The 13985-nt window shown below is 38.1% G+C and overlaps 1 protein-coding gene across 2 annotated transcripts in view; it reads left to right on the forward strand.

The window, feature by feature from the left end:
* Positions 1-627: 627 nt before the first annotated feature.
* Positions 628-13985, forward strand: part of EFNA5 (ephrin A5) — a 217029-nt gene continuing 203671 nt past the window's right edge. For both annotated transcript variants that reach the window (XM_074932160.1, XM_074932162.1), the window contains exon 1: positions 628-837. In XM_074932160.1, the coding sequence (XP_074788261.1) occupies positions 713-837 (125 nt within the window). In that variant the 5' untranslated portion in view covers positions 628-712. The remainder of the gene's footprint in view (positions 838-13985) is intronic.

Genomic DNA, 13985 nt, shown 5'->3' on the forward strand with positions numbered 1-13985 from the left:
TTTCATTTGCGGAGGGCCAGGAAGGAAGACACAAACTTTGTACGTTAAGACCTGCTAGTACTTCTCGCCCCCCTCCCAGCCGGCGGCCTTTAATATTCTGCCAGGACTCCCCCGCGGGCTTCCAGAGGGAAGATCTTCCTCTCCGCTCCGCTCTTCTACCCCCTCTCCCGTTCGCTCCCTCCATCCCTGCGTCCACCGGCCGCCCCCGAGCCGGGGGGCCGTGCTGCAGCCCGGCCGGGGCCGCTCGCCGAGGGCAGAGGAGCAGCGCCCTTCGCCCGCCCGCCGCACCGGCGGGCCGGTGTATGTCGTGCCGTGGGCTCCGCACGGGACTCCCGGTGCATGAGCACCACCCGCCGCCTGCCGCCGCCGCCGCCTGCCTCGGTCCCCACCTCCCCCTGCCGGGGTGAGGCTCCCTGAGGGACCGCGGATCGCGCCTCCCTGCCGTCTGCGGCGGCAGGCGCCTTCCGCTCACTGCGGCGCGGCACGGCGCGCAGCCCATTCGCCTCTGCGCCTTAGTTTTTATTTATTCGCCCTCTCCGCCACCTCCCGCGTCCCCGGCTTGGTCCCGATTGCCCCCCCCGCCTTTTTGTTGTTTTTTTTGTGTTTTTTTTTGGTTTTTTTTGGTTTTTTTTTTTGTTTGTTTGTTTTTTTTTCCTTCCCCTCGTCTTATTTTTTTCTGCATCCCGTCTCGACGCGCCGCCGGCCGGGTGCGATGCCGCACGTGGAGATGATGCTGCTGGCGGCTGCGGCGCTATGGGTGTGCGTGCGCGGGCAGGAGCCCGGCGCCAAGGCGGTGGCTGACCGCTACGCTGTCTACTGGAACAGCACCAACCCTAGGTACGCGGGGCGGCCGCGGGCGCCCACCGAGCGGCGGCGGGCGGGGGGCGCTCGGCGCGGGGGGGAGACGGGCGGGGAGTGAATCCCAGCGCTGGCGGCTCTTGCCCAGCGCCTGCAGAAATTACCCCGGATGCAAGATGGGGTGGAAAACTTCCTTTTTCGGGGCGTTAGGACTACAGGCAGCGACGGTGGGGCGGGTGGTGGTGGTGTTTTTCTCCTTTCGCATCCCCCAGCGCTGCACCACGCTAGCCGCTCTCCAGGGCTCGGCCGTCGCTGCTCCGCGGGCGCCGGTGCGGCGTGTGCGCTCCTCACAGCGGGGCAACCTACGCCTGCGGCCGAGCCTGCTCCAGGAGTTTGGGTGGCGTGAGGGTGCGCAGGTAGCGGCACCCCGCTTGTGCCCCGGCGGGCTCCTGCGGCAGGCGGGGCGCGGCCCCGAGCCGCCTGCCGGTAGCTGGGAGCCGGGCCCAGTCTGGGAGGCTGGGGGGGCTCTCTCCCTCGTCGGCGGGACGGAGCGGGGTGGCCGGTCCCGGCTTCGCGGCAGCCCCCAGGCGGGATAGCTTGTCAGGGACGGTAGCCGCGGCGGAGGGGTGGCCTTCTCCCTGCCCTGCCTTGCTCGCCCGGCGGGGGCCTCCCGAGCAGGCTAGAGGTAGGCGTGAGGAGGCGAGGTAGGTACGCCGTCCCGGGCCGGGGTGCTGCCCGTGCTGCCGGGGACAGGACGGCGCACCGCCGGCGTCCCCGTCGGGGCTGGCTGAGCGATGCTGACACAGCTTCCCCGCTCCCCTCGCGCCGAGGCGCGCCGAAGGATTTCAGACACCAGGCTCTGCATGCAGTTCAACAAGCCTTCTACTGGAAAGGAAGGTTTCATTAGGCTTTTCTCGAGCTTTCCCTCATGTTTAGCATTAGAAAATTTCAGCCCCGCTCCAAATGGTATCCATGTGTTTGGGTAAAAAGTCACCTGGGTATTAAATTTTTTGCGTGGCTAAAATGCATATGAGCAGACTTAGTGGTTGGGAGGAGGTTTTTTTGTGCTTTTTGTTTGTTTGTTTGGGTTTTTTTAAACAAAACAAACCTGTCGGGTTAGTCTTAAGTAAATTTGGGGATATTTAATCTTAGGTTATCTCTTTTTTATGCTTCTGATACTGCTGTTTGGTTTGAGATTAGCACATTGTTTTTTGTCACAAGTCATGTTTTTTAATAGATTTGTGTTGCCTGGAGAAAACTTCTCTACTCAGTATTCAGAATAGGTGATGCAGAACTTAATGGGCAGAATTTTCAAGTGTTCAGAGTTAGCTAGTCTGTCCAGCACTTTAAGACTGCATTCCTGGTACAACGCCTCAGCGACAAATAGTTGGCAGAACAAGCTTGAGACAAAGAGTATTTATCCAAAGTAACAATCGTGCTTGGGAATGAGCATCTATAATTTTAGATACCTATCTTACGTTTTCCTCTTTTTACATGAAAAAAATTGCTCAGAGTAAATAAGACAAAAAGTTACATCTCACATCACACATCAAAGAACATACATCCCAAAAAATTGCTTGTCTTTCACAACCAGTTTTTTCTTTTGTTAGGCAAAATGAAACGTAACTGCTGGGAAAAAAAAAAAAAGTATGTACAAATCCCACTGGGGAAAAGGAGAATTGTTGAAAGAAATAGGTTTGATTAAATGCATACGTTGCTGACATAACAGCTAAAATACTTCCAAAATAACCTTACATTCAAGATTTTTCACTTCTGTGCTCTTGTGTGTAATGAGCTTACACAATAACTGCGTGTAAGTATAGATAGTTGAAGGTACAACTAACACCTCATCTGTAGGTATTACACATTGAACAGATCAGTAAGGATTCTAGTAAATTTAATTGTATTTTATTACAGTTAAGGAAATCTTTTTTAGGCCAACATTAAACATCAGCAGACTGCAAAGAAAACTTAGTTTTGTTATTCTTCCAAACACTAATGCAAAGTTTCTAAGCCTTCCATTTTAAAAACAAAGATTTCTTTTTGTCTTAAAATATTCACTGCACTCTAACAATGGCAGTAGTTATTTGGACATGTTATGCTCATCCATGAGTTAAAAATAGGAGAAAGAGCAGGGTACAGATATATTTCTCCTTTGTTTTATACAGTGCCAGTTTTTGTGTGCTTTCCAAGTTAACACAGTCATTACAGAAAAACAGGCAAACACCTGAATGGTAGGTGCAGGAGTCCTAAAGAAAAGAAAACACTTCTGTTTTGAATTCGTTTCATCAGAATATAAGATGAAGGCAAAATTCACTTTGGTTATCAAAATTTTCATAGCAGTTAATGTTACAGGAATAACTTAGCAGTGATTTATACGCTTCCGGAGACAGACTCAGGAGATGAACAATCTAGTTTTTATACATGTAGCAGTAAGTAGGGATGTTTACTTGGTGATAACCATTTGAAATTAGAAGACATAATGTACTGCCATTCTTTAAACACAAATGTCACCATTGTGCTTTAGCTTACTTTATTTATTCAGAATTAACAAACTGCTATGGAACTCATTAATTCACTTTAAAAATGAAATTATCATTTTGCTAGAGATTAAAGGGACTCTAAATGAAGGTTTCATCAAAACTTTGAAGAATTTAGTAATGATTGTGTTTCCCTCAGATACAATGATATTTAGGTTTTTAGTATGAAATTTCAGCAATTTACTGAAATACATAAAGATCTCATCCTTATTAAAAGACACATTAGTAAATTGATGAGTGGTGCAGTTGAGGAGTGCTCCCGCTGTGAACAATATTTGGTAAATGAAAAGTCCGAAGAGTCTTTTAGAAAAATCCATATTATATTTCTTGATTAGTTGCAAAAGTTCTGCTCGAACAATTAAAAAATGTTCTGTGGTCATTATTGTTAGCATGTATGAGTTGTATATTCTTACAGAGCCTAAGTCTGTTCTTAGAAATGTTTTAAGGGTTCCCATACCTTATTTTTCTCATGTATTTAATTAGCATACATGAAGTATGCTGTAGTCTAATTTCAGATGAGTATATGTTTAAGTATTAGGATTTTGACGTACAATAAGGTTTTTTAATCTTTTGTGTGTGTGTGTGTATTGGAAATTCATCCTTAAGTAAGCTTGAATATTTTTGTTACTTATATAGGTTTAAAATTAAGTGTACATGAATTCCAATTATCACCCTAAAGTGCATTAGACTTTCAGCACTGTTTGCATATGTGTTCTTATATGGGACAGCAAAATATTGTCAAGTAATAGTTTGGGAAGTTTGTTTTTTAATGGAGCATATTAATTTATACTAATACGGATTTCTAGTGTCCTTGTAATTAGAATTCAGCCAAAATGTTGTGTACCTGGGCGAGATTTTTAAGTGGTTTTCTTGGTAAGCACTTGCTATTGCTTTTAGTCTTGTCTTAAAGCTGAACTATCTGCAATTATTGCTACATTTTTCTGCTTGCAGGATTGTGCTTCACGATTGTGGTTTATATATATCGGTATTTCCCTATAAATTGTTTCAGTGGCAGGTTATGTAGTTTCATAAATTACTAGTTTCAAGGTGGTTAAAAATACTTGCATTTCAAGCCTAGTTTCTGGTTATACAGAGAAGCTGAACCTTGTAGTCTCATGAAAGCAAATATTTTATATGGGCAGTGTTATTGGATTTGGCTGTATCTTATACAAAAAAAAAAAAGTGTATAAAGTTACATCCACAAAAGAATTATTAAAAAGACATAGGATGCTGATATATTTCCTGTGTGTCTATTTATGTGAATAATAAAATCAAGAAATGAGCTGTTAAAGGGTTTAGATACTGAAAAACAATTTCAGCTTCATCTGGTGAGTTCTCATAATTAACCTGGATACACAATTTGACCAATTTTGGTAGAAGGTTTTTTTTAAAGATACTTGGGAGCAGCGAACAGAAAAATGAGTGAATTCTCATGAAAATTCTATTTGTCGACGTGAATTTCACAACCTGGATATCTAAGCATAGGTGAATTTTGTAGCTGAGTATTTAGGCATTGATTCAGAAAAGGATCTGGCTTCCCTGAAATGCATACTGACACACTTAAGTTCAGTTACGATTGTGTAGATGAATGGATGTGTTTTTAAGTGCCTCCCTGAACCAGCCAATTGATGGACTTAATTTTGAGAAGCTCCGACTGTGGCTGCTCATGCATGCCTGGCACTTCTTGGGAGTACACTGGCTGGCTGGCTGGATATCTGACTATCCTACCATCCATTTATATGTGTTTGCAGATTTTATCGTGGCATGTTGATTGTATATGCTGAGGTCAGGTGGCTGGTTTTTTGTTTAGTTTGGCTTGTTTTCTATCTAGAAATAGTTCTGCCTATGTAGAGATAGGGAAACCATGCAAAAATGGTTGGAATAGAAAGAAGGTAGTTACGTGTGTTAAGAACAACTAAGGATTTGAAGCTGAAAGAGGTGCAAAATCAAGGCATTTGCTTTGGTTTTGGTATTTCATATAGTTTTTATATGTCAAGTGAAACATAAGAGCTCAGGTACTTGGGATATGTACACACAAATATGTGTATGTATATATATAACTTTTGAAACAGCATAGCTGGTATTTTGATAGCATTTTATTCAGCAGCTTGCTTTGAGAGCTGAAGAAATCTGACTAATTTCTTGTAATTAAAAGATGAGTAGTAGAGTCTTCAATCTTTGCACCTAGTTTCTGTGCTTTTAATAGTTTCACCAATGCCTTGTGTCTCCAGAAGGCTACTGGTGTTTATTTTAAAAGTGGGATTTTGAAATAGTTTGAAAAATTCTATGGAAAAACTTAACAAAGAACAATAGTTTCACCAGCTTCCACCTTTGTATGAAAGGCACCCTGTTAAGTGGTATATGGTCTTCATGAAATGCTACTTATTAAATCTTTTCCAAATGCACATGGTGAGGACACTTTGCTGCATTTGTTTTGCTAGCCCTGTGTCCTTCTGGAGAGGGACAGATAAAGATGAGCCTTCCTTCCTCTCCCCTGTTGATATGTTCCCATCAATCTACCAGCTTTGTGCTGGGCTGAGAAAATGGATGAATACAACTAGTCCTTCAGGAGTCATGGTCTTTGCATTCATACAGAGAGGCATATGTAATACGTATACATTTGTATGCAAATATGAATGCATTTCAATGTACGTGTATGTATACTTTATATATATGCATATATATACACATATGTTTGTATGCATTGAAGTGTATCATTAGAAGGTCATGTGGTGTAGAGTAAATCATGAGTGTTGCATGAGGAAAAAAGTATTTGAAAATGAAATTTTTTAAGTGATGAACTCTTAAGTGTTTAAAAAATTAATAATAGCTTTGCAAACTAATTCTCATGTCCCATCTTCCAGCAAAGACCTTTTGGTTTAAAATTAAAAATAATAAAAAAATTATTTGTAGAATCTGTGTTTTAGTTCTTGTCCCTGTTCCTCTTGTGCTGTTTCTTTGCATGCTAGTTGTCTCCAGGTCAGTAGGTGGGCAGGTAGACAAGTAAGTACTTGGGCACACAAATGTTAAAATGATACAGAAAAGATTACAAGGATCGCTCTGAGAACTCCCTGGGCTTATTAGAGTACCTTGTTATTGTTTCTTCCTAAACTAGTCTGTTGCTGGGCAGAGTACTGCATTGTTGAAAGAAATTTTAAGAAGGCTGGTCATTTGGAACACCTTAGAGAAGAGGCTAAGACACAAACTCTCCTGGAGAAAGCAGAGTAGACAGTGGATTGTCCATAGCTGTGAGATGTACCTCTCTTGATTTGGCTGTTTTTCTTTTTTTTTTTTTTTTTTTTTTTTAATGCAAATAGAAGTAATTTGGAACTGGAATCTTCTGCAAATAATCACTCTGCTCTGCTATCCAGTTCTGAGCATTGTTTTTTAAAAAAGTATCTTTAGTCTCATGATTAATTTAATCTTCTAGTGTTTCTGAATGGTGTAATTAACTCTTGAGAATAAAGAGCTGTGTTTTGTTTAAGTTTTTGTTGCACTTGTGCTTGAAATTTAGTCAGTCAGCAGCACACCAACATAATGAAATGGAAACGTTTGGTTTAAAATAAACAGACACATTATTGAAATTGCTTTCTGGTTGTATTACAGTTATTATGAGTAAGCCTGTACTCACTGTAAGTGCTGTAATGTACTTCACCATAGCTGAATGGAAGAATAGAATCCTTCATGCATTGGAAGTCTTCCTTTCATTTTTGCATTCACCCTACTGTAGTCTCTACAAGCTAGATTATAGTTGAGCTATTTAAAATGGTAGGTATTATAGTGTGCAAATATGTATAGATGTCTGAAATCCTCTTTTTTAAGAACCTCAGCATAGATTGTTAATTACAAAACCACAGATTCCTGCTACTACACATTTTAAAAAATAATTTATGTTAAAATCAAGTATTTGAAAAAATATTGAAAAAGGATGCTTTTCCATGTGGATTGAGATTGTATTTCTCTCCTGTAGAACATCAAGGTTTCCAATAAAAGAAAAATACCCTGCATATATATATATATATATATTTTTTTTTTTAATCTGGGGAAATATCCTTTATATTTTCCTGTTCACACGTTGATGAAAATACATTGTTAGATTCTAGTTTTATGAAAAAAATGTTTATTTTTGACTCCTGCAACATGTAGATGCCCATGTTGTGTTAAATGGTACGATAGGAGTTTTATGGACATTTTTCTGTTTAAATGCACGACTAGTAAAAATGCTGTCAAAAGAAAAATCAGCTAACAAGAAGATACACAAGAGTCCTGTTACTTAGCAAGGTCTGCTCGAATTGCTAATACAATTTGTAGTAAATTCTTCAGGTTCGGCAATTTTTACTTGAAAAGCCTTGAAAGTTACAATTCTCATTGTCACTTTCATTATAATCTAGTGGAAGAATTTACCTATCTGTGCTGATACACAGAATGGAATAAAAGGATCTTAGACTGACAAAACCTGTTAGTTAATTTTCACTTTTAAAATTTTCTTTTCTGTCTTTTGTCATTAGATCAGCTTATTCATCTAATGTGGAATTGTTCAACAGAAATACCCTCAATAAAAAATTTTACTTCATGTTTATCACTGAGTAACTTTATATTTTTTGTTTTCTTTTGACTCTTGAAGAAGTATCTTATGTGATAGGCACCATTTTTAGTTTTTAATGACAATAATGAAATGGTGCTAATATCTTTTTGTTCCATTCTGAAAGATAAAATCTGGCTTTGTGACATTTAAAAGGATGAATATTTTGACAGAATATATTTTGTGCTGTAATTAATGTTTGCTGTGTATCATTGACATTCTTTATTTGTTAAAATAATATTATTTTTCCTCCTCAAAATTATTTCTTCTTTTTTTTTTTTTTTGGGGGGGGGGGTAGATGCTGGCCAATGGCAGGCATATTCACATTGTGGGCATTGTTCATCAGTCATAGTTGAATGCTGCAGCCTTTCCCCTGTGGATAGCAATGGATCACTACCTTCTTGCTTTTATGGACTTCAAAGTAGTATTTTTCATATTCATACTACAATTCAGAAGAATTCCTTCTCTCTGCAGACATTCAGATCACATTATCTTATCACACAGGGAATTGCTAAAAATATATGTAATTTTTTATTATAATACTAATCCATAGGATTTATTTTAATTTTTACATTTGTTTAATTTTATAAATAAATTTGAGTATCCTATCTCAATCTATGCCCTTGAAACTGGTATTGAATACATTCTGAATCTTTTCATCAAAACTAAACAAAAAAATCCCCAGATCTCTCAATGTCTAATATTTGGTTGTTTTGGTAGCACTGTATAAATAAAACATAGATGTATTTTTTTGTGAGGAAACAGAAAAAAAGTAAGTATTTTGCTTTACTGGTAGAGTTGATGATCTTTGTAACACAGTTATCAGTCTGTGATGCTAGTTCATCAGCATTAAGTAAGGACTTCTAGCAGCTTTAATGATGTTAGGTCCTTTGGAATTGTTAAAAGTTGTTGCAAAGAAATTAGCTAATTAATGTTGTTAATGAGCAGAAAAACTGGCTGCATTGGTTTTTGTGGGTTTATTTGTTTGTTTGGGTTTTTTTTTAATTTTATTTTTACTTCATGTCTAATCAGATTTTTTAAAAAGTAGTTATGTATTTATACAGGCAGAATGTTTGTTGAGCAGAAGTTAACAAAGTAGGAGCTATCAATCCTGCTCTCTTATTGTTTCCAGAAAAGAAGGAAATAAAGAGAGACTCTGGAATTTGAAAGTATTGACCTTCTGACATGCACACACAGCATGGTCATTGCACTGGCACACAGTGCCTTAAGCCACCATAATGGCAAACTACATTTTTGAAGTTACTGATATGAGAGCCAGCTGGATGGGGGATGGACAGCCAACATTGATTCTGCAGCTATTTGCAAGTTACCACTTTAGAGACAGACAGCTTCACTTTTACATTCCCAAACTTACCACTTGGGAATAATGTTGCTTTGTTCAGTTTAGCCAGGGATTTGTGACTGCTACATAGATTTAGAACCGTTTGGTCCAGAATTGTGTGGTCATTCTTCATAGAGATCTACTTCACAGAGTAATTTCATTCATCTGGTGGTGGGGGAGGGATGAGAAACAGTGAAGGGACATTCAGATATAGCATTCTTCAAGGAAAATGCGCATCCACTTTAGCTGGTTGCTTTTTTAAGGCTTTTTAAACATAAAGGCAGAGATTTGGATCACATAGTTAAAAGCTGCTTCAGACTCATTTCTTCAGATTACATGTGATCTCCTGGATAGTCTATCCATGCATAGCCTGGAAAAGAGCTAATATTTTATGTACTGCAACAGCTTTCCTCCCTCCTTTTTTTTTTTTTTTTTTTTTTTAATTTGTTTACAGTTATTGCTCCAATACACTTATACATCTTTTTGCAGTTTCTCTTGGGGCTCAGGTTATTAAAAATTAGTGATCCATTACTAAGCAGGGTACAGTACTGGTACTTCCAAAAGGGAGGTTTTGTGCCAAACCAGAAGAAATAACAGGGATAAAAAAGCTGCCAAAAAGAGTGTCTCCCAATTGCTAATTAATCAGGTGAAAAAGGACTTCAGCAACTACAGCTGAATGGGAGACAGTTTATTGTAAATATTGAATAAGGATATGTTAAGGGGGCATAGTATCTTTTTGTTTGTAGCTATGTATTATTTTAAAAAAAGTCAACTATGTGCCGGAGTTGGTGGGGATTTCTTTTACGTAGATGGCATTATCAGTGGATAGACCTCTTTCAAAAAACCTCATGCTACTTTTGGACAAAAAAACCACCCTATTTGATATATTTCTTTTTTTCTGTCTGTTTTTAAGATGGTGGTTATTAATAATAATACCTATAGACAATATCCAAAGCTTTAGAGAATATATTTTAAAAAACTCATGTCTTCAGTAATCTGGGTTACAAGGTATGGGAGAAAAAGAACCATTGCTGTGAATATCTGGTATGCAAAGCTGTCAATCACTTTTGGCACAGCTCCCATCATGGTGGCTGTGCCCATAATTAAATGCCTGTCATTAGTGTATTTTTCCATAACATTTACAATGGAAAAGGCAAGGGGTCCTTGCAGAACTATGGCTGTCAGGGGAACAATAAAAACTAATTACACACTCTGCTGTCACCATTGTCAGCTCTGCTTTTGGGGAGAAAGAACATGGGAAATGTGTGCCTAATAATTATATATATAAAATTATATATATACAATACCCAATTGGGGAAACTCAGTCATAGTGAAGTGACATTTACTTGGAAGTTTATTATTCTTGCATTCAAAAGATCTTAATTCTAGGGTTGTATTTGTCCCTTCACTTATGCCCAGGCTGCATACACTTTTCCCCTTTGAATTTCAGTCACTTTTGCCTTTCTCTCTTTCTGTCTTGCACACTTTATGGTGAACTGAGCTTTCCAGTAAAATTGCTGTGATCAAAGCCAGTATTTGCCTGCAATTATTAAGTGGGTACAAATGACCTTACTCTTTGTATGCTTTTGCTTGTGTCCTGCATAGTAAACAGGATTAAAAAAACAAAAGCTCAATGAAAGCAGCTAGTTTGCATGTTCACCTTTTTTCTGTTTTCAGCCCATGTGTGCATCTTCAGTGAAATCAGGTTAAGATTTTGTAGTACTGCGGTAGTGGCTTTGGTGAAATGTGTGCCAGTTCTATTTATCAATGCACAAATATTTCCAAAGGTAAGCATAAGTGCATAATTGCAGAGTGATTTATCTTGAATGTTGTCCTTAAAGGCATGGAAAGAGTGAAATTGTGCCTTCACACTAATATTTACTAATTTTTTTTGGTAGCCTGTGAAATGAGTAATTTATTTAAGCAGCTTGTTTTAGCCAGCTGGTTTAAAAAAGACTAGATCCTTAGAAGCAGAATTTTTAATATCTTTAGATACTAGAGTTGCAGATAGGAGCCGTGTGAGATTTTTGAGAATGCTTGTGCCTAACTGTCTCAGATTTTGTTTCTGCTTTTTTACACCCACGGGTTCTTAAATACCTTTAAAAAAATGGTTCCTAAAGCTGATAAAGGAAAGTAGTTTAAATAAATATCCTAGTTTTAAAAAGTTGCTGAAGTCAGTAGGAGCTGATGGTTACTAGTGAGGAATGCAAGTCCATCTATTTATTTGAATTGCATGCCATGATTGATACTACAGGATCTAATGTTGTGGTTTGGTGGTTGTTTTTTTTGTTTTGTTTTTAATACACAACCTTTTGATACTTTTTTATTGCAGTATTTTTGGCAGTGTTCATATCCAACACTACTGAAGTAAAAAGATTTCCCTCTTCTTTGAATGGGTGTTGATTTAGGTCCTGTATCGATTTTAAGGTATAGTTCATGTATAAGAGTTTCAGTAGTTAGGTTTGTCAATTTTTATGAGGCCACACAATCTGCCTGAGTCAAATCTAGTGGGAAGGCACAGCACCATGGGACTATATATCCCTGTGCGTATTTGTGTGATTGGGTTCAGATAAGTTACAGACTGAGATTTGTTGAATGGTTTTTGCTGTTAGGATCTCTACTGTTGGGAGGCTGGAGGTAATAGTTGAACCTGGTAGAATGACTAGTTGCTTTGCTGTCAACAGTTTCAAAAGAGAGTTGGCTTTATCCTATGTGTTTCGTAGGCAGGCATTAGTGAAACTCTGGGGTGTTGGACAATTTACGTAGTGGATGACAATTTGGTATTGTGCCAAAAAAAAAATAATTCAGGATTATGAAGGTAAAATTGATCAGATATATTAGTACATCACTGGGATACGGGTTTTGTATTTTCCAAACCACTATATTCAATATACTGCTCTCTTCTAGATAAGATATTCCTTAAAGATGAGATGGATCTTGTGAATGCCCAAATAGGATAGAACTGTTTCCTTACTGAAATAATTAAAACACTGTATTCAGGAAAGAAGTTTCTGTTTTCTAGAAAATAGAATAACAGTCTTCTACAAAATAAAAATCCCTATTTTGCTGGAGAATGCTACTCTTCCTTGCAAATGTAAACTCTTTAATATATAAACCATGTAATTTATTACCTTTTTACCAAAATGACGAGCAGGCATTCTTGATGTATGGCATGTCACTGTATTTTGTGGCTGCTGGGAGAATGGGAAAGCAGATTTTCTTGAGGAAATTTCATTTAATGGTGCACCAAATATTACATTTTTCTGGATTTCCAGTGGACTTGCTGATGTCTAGTGGCTATGAGATACAGCATAGTGAGAGGAAGACATCTTTCAGGAAATGTGGCACATGTTTAATTTGAGAAGACACATGTGGATGAAACAAGCTTTTTCTTAAAACAGAGTCTCAAAAAAATCAGGTTCTAATTCTTAAGCTGTATCCATCATGCACACATCTGTAATTTCATCATGTTTTTTAGTCTCTGTGTTGGTAGATCCAGTTGCAAGACATTGGGCCCAGTTTAATGTCGCTTGTATGTATTTGTAGTGAGTTGCCTGCAGGGTTCCCAAAAATCTGAAAATTTTCTGGAAGTTGATTTTTAAATATATTTTTTAAATGTCCTGTGAATGTTTTATAGCTTTTTGAGTTCACAAATGAGTTCACAAATATTGCCAAGAAATTAATACACAATTTTATTGAAGAACTTATGTCTTGAACAGTCCTCAGACAAACTACCTTTACAAAAAATACTAGGAGTGCTTCTTGCAGAGAACATAATAATTTTGTAACATGCTTAATAGCATAATCATGACTTAAAACCATGAAATGTATATCAGTCTCTCAAAAGTTGTTTTGCAGGTAGGAATTCCACTAGTAGAAGTTCCATACATTTGTTGAGGGTTTTGAGAGTATAAGATTCTTAATTAAAATAAAACAAAAAAAATATTTACAGTATCTTTAATCAAGGTGGTATGAAATTTCTCACTAAGGTTAAGATTCACATTATCATAACTGACTGTGGGTGAAGAAGGAAAATTAATTAGGTAGATCATACTTGTTTCTCATTGTATTATGGCTATCCACTGCCTTAAAATTTCAATTTTCAAACCCTTTCTCTATGTCTCAATTATATAAAACTTAGTTGCTAAGAACACTTTATGAAGAGAATCTCCATATTCACTGTTTCTAGTCTGAAGCATAATAGTTAGCTTCAAAAAAAAAAAATTTTTTTTAGTGATTTACATATCAGTTTAATATTAGTTTTTCAGACTGTGTCTCTGACTGAACTACATTTTATTGCTTACTGTAAAAAGAAATCTCTGTTTTCCATTCTTCATACTAGCTGTCTTGATTTAGTGCTGATATAATGGCCTTCTTCAGACCAAAGCATTTGGAAGAGTGTCCTAAGCACTTTAATTTACGTGTAGAGTTTGGAGCCAATATATTGTTACTGATGAAGCGATTTTGCCTTTGTAACTTCTGTAAGTCAGATCGTTGCAGTGCCCAATGAGGATTTCTGTACTGGTTTTGTCTTACATATGATAGAGAAATCTTCTTTGTGTGGTTACTTCACAAAACTTCTACCATGGATGCCTACAAAACTTGATTTTTTGATTAGGATTAGTATCAGGTAGGTTTAACCCAGTCTTCTTGAATTATCTGTTTTCCTTCATATTAAGCACTACCCTTAAGGCAAAATGTCTTCTGCTTTCCACACTGTGAT

This window comes from Athene noctua, chromosome Z (assembly GCF_965140245.1).
Source record: "Athene noctua chromosome Z, bAthNoc1.hap1.1, whole genome shotgun sequence".
In the NCBI taxonomy this organism is placed as follows: Eukaryota; Metazoa; Chordata; class Aves; order Strigiformes; family Strigidae; genus Athene; species Athene noctua.